The 12951-nt window shown below is 41.7% G+C and overlaps 1 protein-coding gene across 1 annotated transcript in view; it reads left to right on the top strand.

The window, feature by feature from the left end:
- The window catches only part of MED12L (mediator complex subunit 12L), a 335022-nt gene that overhangs the window by 86359 nt on the left and 235712 nt on the right, over positions 1 to 12951 (top strand). The window contains exon 11 of the mRNA XM_007446642.1: positions 11894 to 12025. Coding sequence (XP_007446704.1) covers positions 11894 to 12025 — 132 coding nt within the window. The remainder of the gene's footprint in view (positions 1 to 11893; positions 12026 to 12951) is intronic.

Genomic DNA, 12951 nt, shown 5'->3' with positions numbered 1-12951 from the left:
TTTTTTAAAATGTTGTTTAAGAAAAAGTCACTTTTTAAAACCGGGACTCAAGATAGGAGGGTCAGATGAGGCCAAAAGTCAAGCGAACTAGGAAAACACGCAGGTATGGCTTCCCGTTAAGGTGCCGTGTGCTGAAGTGTTACAACAGTTATTGTGAGTCTTGACCATGGCCCAGCCGGAGCTTATTTTGCCTCAGAAGTTATCCACTTTCCTGCTGGACACCCAAAGGAAGAAGCATTGCTCATCTTTTACAGTTACTGTTTTCTTTTTTCTTAAACTAAATCTATTAGTACAAGGGCAGTTATATTACGATGGCTGCGGGAGAAAGTGGTGTGTCCAGACACCTAGACTTTGCTGTTATTGAGGAGGGCCAGTAATGAATCCGTTTAGATGGGGGTGGGCCTCTCGGTTTGTTTGTGTGTTGTTTTTCCTTCTTCAGCCTTTTCTTGAGTACTTCTTTGCCGCTAGGCCCTGTTGTAAGAAATTTTCCATGGCTGGTGAGACACGTGTGTAAAAAAAAATTTTTTTTTTTCTTTATTCTTCTGTTTTACAGATGAGGAAATCAAGGCTTAGAGAGGTTGAGTAAATAGCCTAAGCTCATACCCGACTCTTTGGTGGGCGAATAGGGATTGGAGTCCTAAATGGTTCCAGAACAACATTCTTGACTAGTACATTCTGTTTCTTATGCTGCTTCTTTAAAAAGTCATTTTATTTTAGGTACCTGTAGCTGAACAAACAAGTGTCAGATGTAATTTTGGAAAAAGGAGGGAAAAACCTTTATAATTGCCGTGAACAGTTTCCACATTGATATGGGCATACTGATTTGCAGTAATAACCTCTAACTGATTTTTAAAAGCGTGGCAATTTTAATGTAGTATTTACCTTAGAAAATCTTCAAGTTGGGAAATCTGGCCTTTGTAGGATATCACAAACTTGAGGCCAGTTCAGACCTGGGTTTGGATCCTGGCTTTGTTGTAGAGTAGCTGGATGGGGCCCCAGACTGGTTACTTACCTCCCTCAGTGTCATTCTGTCTGTACCATGACCTTACTAATAGAATCCACTTCATATGGTGGCATATGGTAAACGCCTAGTCAGTGCCAATTGTTCTGTACTTGGCTGGGCAACTTTGGATGTCAAGTGATTTGAACCTAGCACCACGTTTTAGAAATTTATGTTTCCCTTCTTCTCATCTGTATATTTCTTTCGTTCGTCGCAAGAGGAAAGCAGTAAAGTTTATTGTACCATACAGTGATGACTTTTGGAAATTAAGTCTAGTGTTTTAATTATTTTCAGTTTGAGAGACATGGCACTTTTCATGGACTTGGAGGGATTTACTTTGTGATGCTAATTCATCTCATAAATGACTGCTGTTATCATGCAGTTGTGTATTTCTCAAAACTATTTTCTTTATTCATATTATTATTTAAATGTTGATTTAACTGAGGGATAGCAAATTAATTTTTTGGCAGAGGGCAAATTAATGACAGTTGATTTAAATACTCAGCAATTGTTTTGATTTTCTTATCTTCCTCCTGTCTTCTCAGAACTTGGAGTTGTTTGTACTATTTTTAACTGCTGCATTAAAGAGAAAAGAAAAGGGAAGTCTTTTTTGCTTTCATGGTGCATGTTTTGTTTCTCAGATGTCACAAGACCTAAAGACTAGCAACGTTGATTCTAAGGTTGTGAGACCATGAAACTGCCCTTTCCCTCATCAAAAATCAGCTGTCTCAAATATCTTTTGGAAATGGACACATGGAAACATTCATATGTATAAAGATTTTTAAAAAATGAATGCATATTTATATTTAAATAATAAATCTTCTGAGTGTGTGTGGTTAATAATCTTATTAGGCTTATTGCCTTATATGGTGATTCTGACTTACAGTTATAAATACTGTTCCTGACTGTGTACAACAGGCTTACGCTCTGTTAGCAGTTCAGACCAATTGTTACCTTACGCAATTCTTGAAATTCATCCAGATCGCCATAATGTGCTTCAGGTAGCAAACCATGTGACTTGCTAATATCACTGCTCTATGTATGTATTATCCCATATTATTTATTGGTGCTGTAATATGAATAATGTTTTGGTCCAGATATGACCATTTTGTTTCATGTTGACTAAGAGTGAGTAACTACATTTGTAAACATGTCCTTTAAGTCTCAGATTAAAAAGCTATTGAAGAGCTTTATTCAGTATCTGATTTCAAGTCCTTTTTGTTTGCTGTTGCTTACAGTAATGAGTCATTGATTTTTTTCCCCATCCCTTTTATGGTACTGTTTTATAATGTATATTAAGAAATTTCTTATCTTAAAATAGCAAACCACCTCACCAAGTACCTTCTAAATTTCTGAAGGAAACCTGCTTCTCAGATGTAGTTGCCAATTATTTTTCCTTCTTTGTTTGTTAAAGAATAGACCCGTGGTTAGTTTCTAGAGATCATTAGGTTATTGAGCGATTGAATAAGAAATGAATTAGACTTAATCTATTTAAATAGTTTGTGCCCGCGCTCTCCTAGGAAAGAAAAATGTAACAAATCCCCCTTATGATGAGAATCTTGCTTTGCATTTGGAATATCTTTATTATAGATATAGGTAGCACCATTAATGATGATGATTTGCGGCGGAGTTAATAATGATTTTAGTATTTTGCCACTATGGGTGGGTCCCACGTTCATGAGGCCAGGTGACAGTGCTGGTAGTTGAAGGATCTCACTGGTTTTTGAATTTTGGGTCCATCCATCCTCTCTCACTTGTTTTCATTATAGAAGTTATTTCTTCTTGTGATTTCTTTTTTTTTTTTTTTTTAAACACCTTTATTGGAGTATAATTGCTTTACAGTGGTGTGTTAGTTTCTGCGTATAACAAAGTGAATCAGCTATACATATATATATATATATATATATATATATATATATATATATATGCTGCTGAAGCGAGCACTCTTCTTGTGATTTCTATACACATAGTACATGAATACATTTTTGATATCAAGAAGTCCCTTTCAGCCTGCAACTTGGACCCGCTGTCCCACCCTTCTGCCCAGAAGGGGGGGCATTTTGGCATGCGTCCCCGCTGTGGAGGCAGATAGCTTAGATTTGACTCTTAGGTCTGTGACCTAGTATCTTTGAGATATTTAACCAGTTATTTAACCTTTGGCCTCAGTTTGCTCAACAATCATAGGATTGTTGTGAAAGCATTAGAGCAGGGCAGACCGTATAACAGACACTTGTTATATACACAAGCAGTAACCACCGTGCATTTTGGTCCATATCCTTTGTATACTTTCCTGGGCATTTATGTACTTGTATGTGAACACTTAACAACTAGGTTGGGGGACATAAATGGGATTGCTTCCTACAAAATATTCTGCAGGGTTTTTTTTGTTTTTGTTTTTTCATGACTGTTTAGTATTTTCATCACATTTTAGTTGTCTGTTTTCTTCTAGTCACGATGTTTTTCAATTCTTTGGGTTGCTGGGAGGAGAAAATCATTTTAGGCACACTGCAGTAATCTTGCCATATCCATTCAAGTATTTATGTTTCTTTCCATTGGCTCAGTCTCTCAGAATGATGCTAAATAAAGGTTTTGTGGCCAGCATCCATCCGTGACTCATTAAGTTAGGAATGGGAACGTTTCTAGTGTTTTATACTTAATCACCTGTTAGATTAAATCAATTATTTTTCCTTTTTGTTTTTGTTTTTGTTTTTGCGGTACACGGGCCTCTTACTGTTGTGGCCTCTCCTGTTGCGGAGCACAGGCTCCAGATGCACAGGCTCAGCGGCCATGGCTCATGGGCCCAGCCGCTCCACGGCATGTAGGATCTTCCCGGACCGGGGCACGAACCCGTGTCCCCTGCATCGGCAGGCGGATTCTCAACCACTGCGCTACCAGGGAAGCCCTATTTTTCCTTTTTTTAAATGAATAAGTTTATTTATTTATCTATCTATCTTTGGCTGCGTTGGGTCTTCGTTGCTGTGTGCGGGCTTTCTCTAGTTGTGGCAATCGGGGGGTTACTCTTCGTTGCGGTGCGCAGGCTTCTCATTGCGGTGGCTTCTCTTGTTGTGGAGCACGGGCTCTGGGTGTGTGGGCTTCAGTAGTTGTGGCATACGGGCTCAGTAGTTGTGGCTCACAGGCTCTAGAGCGCAGGTTCAGTAGTTGTGGTGCACGGGCTTAGTTGCTCCGCGGGCATGCGGGATCTTCCCAGACCAGGGCTCAAACCCGTGTCCCCTGCGTTGGCAGGTGGATTCTTAACCACTGCGCCACCGGGGAAGTCCCCTATTTTTCCATATTAAGTAAGTGCATGTGTGTGTCAGGGGAGGGGAACAAATCGTAAATCCCATCCCCATCCCCCCACCATCCACCTTGTTTTTACCTTTGGTTTCATGTAACACTGTATTATTGCTTTTACTCTTTGACTAATGATATCTGTTGAATCTACTATGTGCCAGGCACTGTGGTAGATACTGAAAATAAAACCATGGAAAAGACAGATCCCTGCCTTGTACAAGCATCTGATCTAGCAAGTATCAGAGGAGGAATGAAATCTTTGGTAATTCACTCCTGTGGTTTCATTTTCTGCATGTCAATTAGATTAGAGGTCTGGGTCATCCCTAGAGAGGTGCAAGTCAGGGCCAGAACAGCGGGGAGCAGTGGTTGGTTGTAGTGGGCTGGGAGGCAGGCTTCCTGGGGTGCATGTGAGCCCCTTGGGAGACTTCCATGTAATCATGATGTTCCTTGTGCTTCCACTGATCTTGATTCACCCATGATGGGAACAACAGAAAAAATTAGGTATCCCGGTCCTGCTACTTTTGACCTCTGTGCCCTGGGCCATCTTACTTAACTTCTGAACGTTAGTTTTCTCACCTGTAAAATGGGAATCACAGCACCTCCTTAAAGTTTGTTGTTGAGATTAGAGATGATGTATGTAAAACACCCAGTAAATATTTTTGGTTATTACTACTGCTATCACTGTGGTTGAAGATTTACAGTTGTTAATATTATTATTGGCATGATTACATTTTAATTTCTGTCAGGGCTAGACCCCACATTCCTTTTTTTTTTTTTTTTTTTTTTTTAATTAATTTATTTATGGTTGTGTTGGGTCTTCGTTGCTGCGCGTGGGCTTTCTCTAGTTGTGGCGAGCGGGGGCTACTCTTTGTTGCGGTGAGCGGGCTTCTCATTGCAGTGGCATCTCTTGCTGTGGAGCGCGGGCTTCAGTAGTTGTGGCGCACAGGCTTAGTTGCTCTGCGGCATGTGGGATCTTCCTGGACGAGGGCTCGAACCCGTGTCCCCTGCATTGGCAGGCAGATTCTTAACCACTGCACCACCAGGGAAGCTCGACCCCGCATTCTTGACCCCCTAGTTTGGTGCTTTTTCTCTGACCTTAACTTCATGTGTCATGGCTCTCTGTCTCTCTCCTGTTCTTGTTAATCCATTTGCCTGTGTGTAATTAGAGGCTAGGGGGGTGCATGCTGTGTATTTTCAACAACTTCTTACTATCTGTCAAAGTACCAGTATGAAAAGCTGTCTGTTACTGCCCATGAAGACTCCAACTCTGGCTTGTAGTGTTTGGGAAGATGAAATACTTTTCTTTAATAGTTGAGTGGTGTGTTTCCCTTTCCTAATGGATATTTAAAGCCAGTAGCCATGAAGCTATGTTATGAAAGATGCATATTACATGGAAATAAATACTATTGCACAATGGAGCAGAATACTTTGATGCTCTGAGCACCCAGAGTAGAGGCGGAAAAGCAAAGAGAAGCTCGGGGCCATCGTGTACCCTGGGGGAGGGTCAAGATCACCTTCCAGGTTCTTTGAACACAGTGTAGCTCTACTTATTTAGTTCATTTCCCAAGATGTATCTTGTGGCAAGAGTTCCATTAATTAGTTGAGTGATCTTGGGCAAGTTATTTAACATCCCTATGCCTTGGTTTCCTCATTTGTAAAATGAGGATAATCATAATAGCTAGCTCATAGGTAGTGAAGATTAAAAGGAATAATTCTGGAAACACATCGTAGTGTCTGACTGTAAACTGAGTAAACACTCAATAATAAATGTTAATTCTCTTTGTTACTAGCACCTGAAAATTTGCCATCGTTATCTCTGTTAGTGATTTTGAGAGTGATTAAGCCCATACCAAGTTATTTTTTATTTTAAATTTTCATTAGAGGCGACTGAAAGGTTTACATTTAAGGTCAAGTATTGATACTTTCCATTTTTTGTTTTGTCTGCTTTGGCCAGTTAAAAGTGCTAAGACTTTAGTAATGACTAGAATAAGGAATATACGTTGCAGAAAACCTGTTCTGAAAATGGATATTTGATCAGAATAGAAACAGACAATTTCTTTTGGTCAGGGCTAGTCTCTTTATCATCCAGAATATTTTACAAGACTGAGCAGAGAGCAGTGCATGTAATGAGTACCTGATAGAGTGATTTTTTTTTTTTTTTTTTTTGCGGTACGGGGGCCTCTCACTGCTGTGGCCTCTCCCGTTGCGGAGCACAGGCTCCGGACGCGCAGGCTCAGCGGCCATGGCTCACGGGCCCAGCCGCTCCGCGGCATGTGGGATCTTCCCGGACCGGGGCACGAACCCGTGTCCCCTGCATCGGCAGGCGGACTCTCAACCACTGCGCCACCAGGGAAGCCCTGATAGAGTGATTTTTTTTTTTTTCTTGTGTTCAAAGAATTGCCTAGTCTTCACTGCCCATCAAAGGCCCAACTCCAGAATGTTGCATTGAAGCTGAGACGATGGAGCACTACAATTAGTAACCCCCTCCTTGCACCACGTGGGGCAGGAGGAGTAGTAGTACCCCCAGAAGAAGTAAGGGTGCTGTTCCCGGAAGAAGGGAAGAATGGTGGGCGGACAGAGAACAGACCTCGTCTGAGGTCTGAGAACTCTTCTTGGTAGGATTTGAGCTTTGCTGGTAATCATGCACCTCTGACTTCCCCTCTCCTGTGTTCCGTTACAAGCCTGTCTTATCTGCCTCTCCTATTTATGCATCTTAAGCTAGATATTGAAATATTGCTCTTTGCCTGCAGAAAAATAGAAATAAAAACAAAAACACCATCACAAAAATTTCCATGGTTCCACTGCTGAAGACAGATTCTCTGGCCTGTCAGTCATCTGTGTGGACCTTTCTCTCCCTGTAAGGTCACCTGGTTTTCTCCGATTTGATCCTTTAGGTGACTCTTTAAAATTTCAGAGGAAAACTTTGTCAGTTTGGGGAGCTGGGAAGGGGGGAGTATCTTGCTATCATACTTCACTGATGCCTAGAGGACTCATATCATTTTGCTTTAAGATAATTGCCTTGAACTATATAGTCTCAGAGATTGAATTCTTGAAGCAAATAATGGGAACATTTTAAAGACTCTTGTTATATGGCAGACATTTCACCCAAAAGGGAAATACCAACTTTTATTCCTACGCAGTAATACATGAGACTGTTTATATCTAATGCCTAGAAGAGGGCCTGGTGGCAATGCATATTTATTGATGAATTAATAAGTAAATGTATTAATGAGGCTACTACCTAGTTCGTGGAACTCTTCTTCCGTGGGTTTTCATTAAACTTTTTTCCCTAGATTTTTAATACCGTATTGTAGCCTTCCTATATTTGCCCTTTAAACAGCAGTCCCCTGCCCTTATAATTCCTTGAACCTCAACACTACTTTTTGTGTGTTTGTTTAAAACTTCTTTGAATTAATTTCCTATTGCTGCTGTAACAAGTTATCAGAAATTTAATGTCTTATAACAGCACAGATGTATTCTCTTACTGGTTCTGGAGGTTACGATCTTACTGGGCTCTAATCAAAGGGTCAGTTGGGCTGCGTTCCTTCTGCAGGCTCTAGGGGAGAATTTGTTTCCTTGCATTCCCAGCTTCTAGACATCACCTGCCTTCCTTACCTTGTGTCCCCTTGCTCCATCTTCAAAGTCAACAGTGTGGCATCTTCAAATCTCTCCCTGCCTCTGACTCCTGTTTCCATCGTCGCATGTCTTCCTCTGACTCTCCTGCCTTCCCTTTCCCTTACAAGCTCCACTGGGATTACATTGAGCCCCCACCCAAATAATGCAGGGTAATCGCCTCTTCTCAAGACCCTTGTCTCAATCACAACTACTACACAATCCCCTTTTGTCATTTACAGTAACATATTCACAGGTCCTGAGATTAGGATGTGCACATCTTTGGGGTGGGGGAGGGAGATTATTCTACCTACCATACACTTATTTATCCTTTTGCTCATCCCAGTTTTTGTTTGTTTTTTTAATTCCATTTTTTCTCCCGTCTCTCTCTCTCTCTCTCTCTTTTTTTTTTTTTTTTTTTTGTGGCTTGTGGGATCTTAGTTCCCCAACCAGAATTTGAACCCAAGCCCCGGCAGTGAAAGCACTGAGTCCTAACCACTGCACCGCCAGGGAATTCCCTGTGCGTCTCAGTTTTGAAATTTAATTCATTCCTCAAAATTTTTCTGGAAAGCCACCTTCTAAAAGAAACATCTAATAATTCCCTTCAGTCTGCGATAATTTTCGTTTTCTTTTTTTTATGCTTCCAAATTATTTATATACATGTATGTATTTATATACGTGTACATCTGTCCCACTTAACTGCCATCTCGTGGAAGGCAGGGGCCTATATTTAGTTCATATCTTGAGCTGCTAAATTACCTCAAATTTTTGCCTTGAAGTTATTTTGTTTTAAAATAATATTTATTAAATTCTACTCTACAGTTATTGGTTGCCTTAAAGAAAGGGAGTTTAATATTTTTAGACATCTGTTTACAGGATGAGAATGCGTTTCAACTTCCATATTTGAAGCCATGGTGTCCTTTTGACAGTTATTCGAATTAATTTGTAAGATAGCATCTGGCAGACAAATGGAAGCCATCCTCTAATAATTTTCTAAAAATTATCTAGAGCAGAGCAGTGGCAGGGCTCTGGGTGGTGGGGTATGAGGTATCTGTGCATGGTTGTCTGTCTATATACCTCTTGAACGTGTCTGATGGGGTGTACCCTAGAGCTGGTATTTAGAGTGAAGTAAGCAGGGGCCCCTCCTCATTTTTGATAATTAGTGGAATCTAGAAAAGACCTCTTGGTAAAACCACTTAAAATATGAACCAAAATTTTGTAGTAAATAGTGGGGAAAGGGATGTTTGAATGGGAAGTTACCTCAGAAAGCAACGCTAAATTTTAAAAATTTATGTTATAACAATTTTTCAATAGTAAAGAATGAAAACGCCTTATGACTCAAGTATATAAATATGTAATTATTTATATTGCAGAGACAGCTTGCCTTGAAGTTGGTATAATATCACCTGATTTTCCGATATGATCTTCTGAGAAGTTAGTCCTAAAACTTCTTTAGTAGTAGCTTACTGTTTCTTTTAAAATCAGCACTGAGCCTGCCAATTCTTCCCTCCCCACCACTCCAGTATCCTCAGGAAATAGTGGCCTCATTTGGCAGGCTGTTTGATATTCAGAAAAGGGTGGACTTTGCACTTTTGGAATCTGGAAAATACTTATTGTTTGAAAATAGATTTTGAAATGTATAACTGTTTATGGGCATAATTAAAATTTTATATTTTAAAACTCAGTCTTGTAGCAGCGTTTCCCCCTGATGTTCTTAATTCACTTAATTCCTAATAATTACATATTGAGGCCACAACTGCAGCAGGTAGACTGCAGGCCCATGTGTCTTCAAGTTAGTATCTCAGATGTCTGTAAGCCGGCACATCTCATCGCCTATGAGATGTGGAAGGTGCCGGGGCCTTAACTTAGTCACTTTCCTCCCCACACCTTCAGAACAGCTTGTTGCTTTATGATTAGTTGCTTTTCTGCTTTTCCCACTAGAGGGTGAACTTTTTGAGAACAAGGGCCAGATCTTTAAAATTTTTATTTCCTCAATGCCTGGCATATCCTGGGTGCTTAGTAAGTGTTTCTGAAAGTGAATTCTCTCTTTCCCAAGACTTGTTTTCTAGCACCTTTCTGCCCCAAACCAGTGGTCAATATCTGGATGTGTTAAAAAGAAGTCTTTTCCTTTATATAATTTTCTCTGTGCATTTCTAGGTCAAGCAGAGCTTATTACTTAACGTTGGGTGAGTCAGTTATTCTTTTGTAGCACATTTTCATTTTGGTTGATGATGCAGAGGGAAAAAAAACTCTGTAAATGTAGATATAATGCACATTACTGACCGATGAATTTATTAAGAACTGATGGCAGTATTTTTAAAATAAATCCTTTTGTTCTCTTTAATATTCTAAATCTAAGCATGCGGTGCTTCACTGCATTGACTTTTATATTTTTTGCTTTTCCCAGGATTGGATTGAATCCAGGCAGGAATTCCTCCCAGCTTGCTTTCTTTTTTGTGTGTGTTTTTTTTTTTTGTTTGTTTTTTGTTTTGCGGTACACGGGCCTCTCACTGTCGTGGCCTCTCCCGTTGCGGAGCACAGGCTCCGGACGTGCAGGCTCAGTGGCCGTGGCTCACGGGCCCAGCCGCTCCGCGGCATGTGGGATCTTCCCGGACCGGGGCACGAACCCGTGTCCCCTGCATCAGCAGGCGGACTCTCAACCACTGCGCCACCAGGGAAGCCCTGCTTTCTTTTTTAAATGTTATGTTCAACCTTTATACATTGTAATTGAATTATTTCTCTTGGTTTTAAATTAAGAGGCTTAGAGCTCCTTTTGAGATATCTGCCCCAGATAACATTTCTTTAAGTCAGCACGTGTTTAACCGAACTTAGGGTAGGATGGGTAAAAATCTTAGAATAAACTGATTTTCATGATCTGAATTGTCTGCTGGTATCTAAAAGCTGATCAAGGATTCTTGGATGTCTTCTCAGAGTCCTCACACCTTCTGAAGTGTTGTGCTAAAGTGCATGTGTGTATACGTGTATTTTTCCTGAGAGTGTGCTCCCAGCTATCATAACCTTAATTGAGCTTATGGGGGATTTTAAAAAGTTAAGAGCGTCTCACATAGCATATAAATGCCAGTACTGGCATTTGTCTGGTTCTTTTGGCATAGTGTTTATACAACTGGGCAGATGTTAAAAAGGAGCAGTTGATGTTCAGTGTTTGGCACAGCTCCTCTGCGGGGAAAGGTGCGCTTGTATAGAGGGACGATCCCCCTGCTTACTTACACCCCCTCTGCCCCCGCAATTCATGTCACTTGGGTCCCTGTGGCTTTTGTCTGACTCTTCTGGTCCTCAGTCTGTGGTACCCATCTCTGGGCCATGGCAGCTAGAGCTGATAGTTCTGGTGGCAGTGCTGAGCCCTCCCCAGATCCAGGCTACCGTCCTCTGTTAACTGGGTCTGCTTGTAACTCTTGTTCCTTTCTGTGCCTGGCTGTCACTCTTCATGCTTGTTGTCTCTAAGGCTGTGAGTTTTGATCAGCATCCCGGCCTGCCCTCCAGTTTGTTCCTTCCAATTCCTCCTTGGACGGGGAGACCCGCTAGCCTGGCTCGTTGGGATTATGTTGACTGAGGTGGTGAGTGAGGACCCAAGGGGCTCAGCGGTGGAGTGAAGCACTTGGGCTTTGTAACAGCTGTCCTTGATATTCACTGGTCGGTCTCCTTTTCTGTTTCCTTTGAAATTGAGCTCTGGAGGCTTGATGGGGCTGGCTTATGGTCCTGTGTAAGTGAAAGCATATACAAGGAAACTTCATTTTCTTGGAATTGTCACAGATTCAGCTGTTCTAAGAAAGTGATTTCCTTCCCGATGACTGACGTTTTACTCTTTATACCTCAGTTAAAATAGATTTGGGGACATTTCTAAAACAAATGTAAAACAATATAAGAAGAAAGCTTCAAACTTCAGATATTCTGTGGCTTGCAGCCGAAGTCTCGTGCATCAGGTGACTGTTTCATGTGACATGGCTGGTACCCATTTCTGTTGGTCGTTAGGCTGCCCCCAGCGATGAAGCTGTGGTGACGCTGCTGTGCGAATGGGCCGTGAGCTGTAAGAGATCAGGCAAGCACAGGGCCATGGCTGTGGCAAAGCTCTTGGAGAAGAGGCAAGCGGAAATCGAGGCAGAGGTAGGTTGGGTTTTCCTTCTCCTTGTCGATGCCATTGTTTAAAAATACTGCTTTGGGCAGGATTCTGTTTCTTACTCTCATTATGCTTTTTTTTTTTTTTTTTTTCCCTTTTGAAGGGAAAAGGAAGAATATACAAATTCACATAAGGACTCCATAGTAGGATCCCTCTAAATCGATGAAGCCAATAATTTATATTCTGGACTACTTTAAAATAAAACTTCAATATCTGATTTACAATGGAAATCTCCCTTTGTGAGGTTAAGGCACACACACATACATAGATGTCTGTGCACTTGGTATTATACACATCTGTGTATATGTACACACGGGTAGTGGATCTAGAAAGACTTTCTTGAGGCAGTCCTGTGAGGTTACAGATGCCAATTTGTATTCGTTTCTGAGATTGTGTTCTGGCCCCAGGAGAGAGCAATTAAAGCCTCCGGAGTAGATTAGAAGGGAACAAGCAAAGCTAACCTCGTCAGCATTAGCTTTGTTGAAGGAAAGCTTCCAAGTGAGCCTTCCTTTCTGCCTGCGGGGCCTGGCGGGGGCAGCTCTGGAGAAGGCATATGTGTGATCTGACCAGCCTTGTCACCTCCCCCCTGGACAGCTGTGACCGCAGGGCCTCCCGCCTAGTGTCTCCCTCCCTCCCGTGTTCCCCACCATCCTCCCCCCAGCAACCAGAGACGCCTTTTCAAAATGGACACAGATCACATTGTCCCCTTCCTGAAACTCCCAGCGGTTCCTTCCCGTGACCCACAGAGCCTCACAGGAGCCCCGCACCTGCCCTTCCCACCTCCTCCGGGACCTCCCCCCGCTGGGTGGCACACAGCCCCAGCTGCTCTGGTCTTCGTTGTCCTCACACGCACCATGCCCGTGTTTCTCTTGGGGCCTTTGCTCTTTTTTTTTTTTTTTTTTTTTTTTTTTTT

This window comes from Lipotes vexillifer, unplaced genomic scaffold (assembly GCF_000442215.2).
Source record: "Lipotes vexillifer unplaced genomic scaffold, Lipotes_vexillifer_v1.1 scaffold727, whole genome shotgun sequence".
Classification (NCBI taxonomy): domain Eukaryota; kingdom Metazoa; phylum Chordata; class Mammalia; order Artiodactyla; family Lipotidae; genus Lipotes; species Lipotes vexillifer.
Note: the sequence above shows the minus strand (reverse complement) of the source record. Positions and strands in the feature narration are given on the sequence as shown.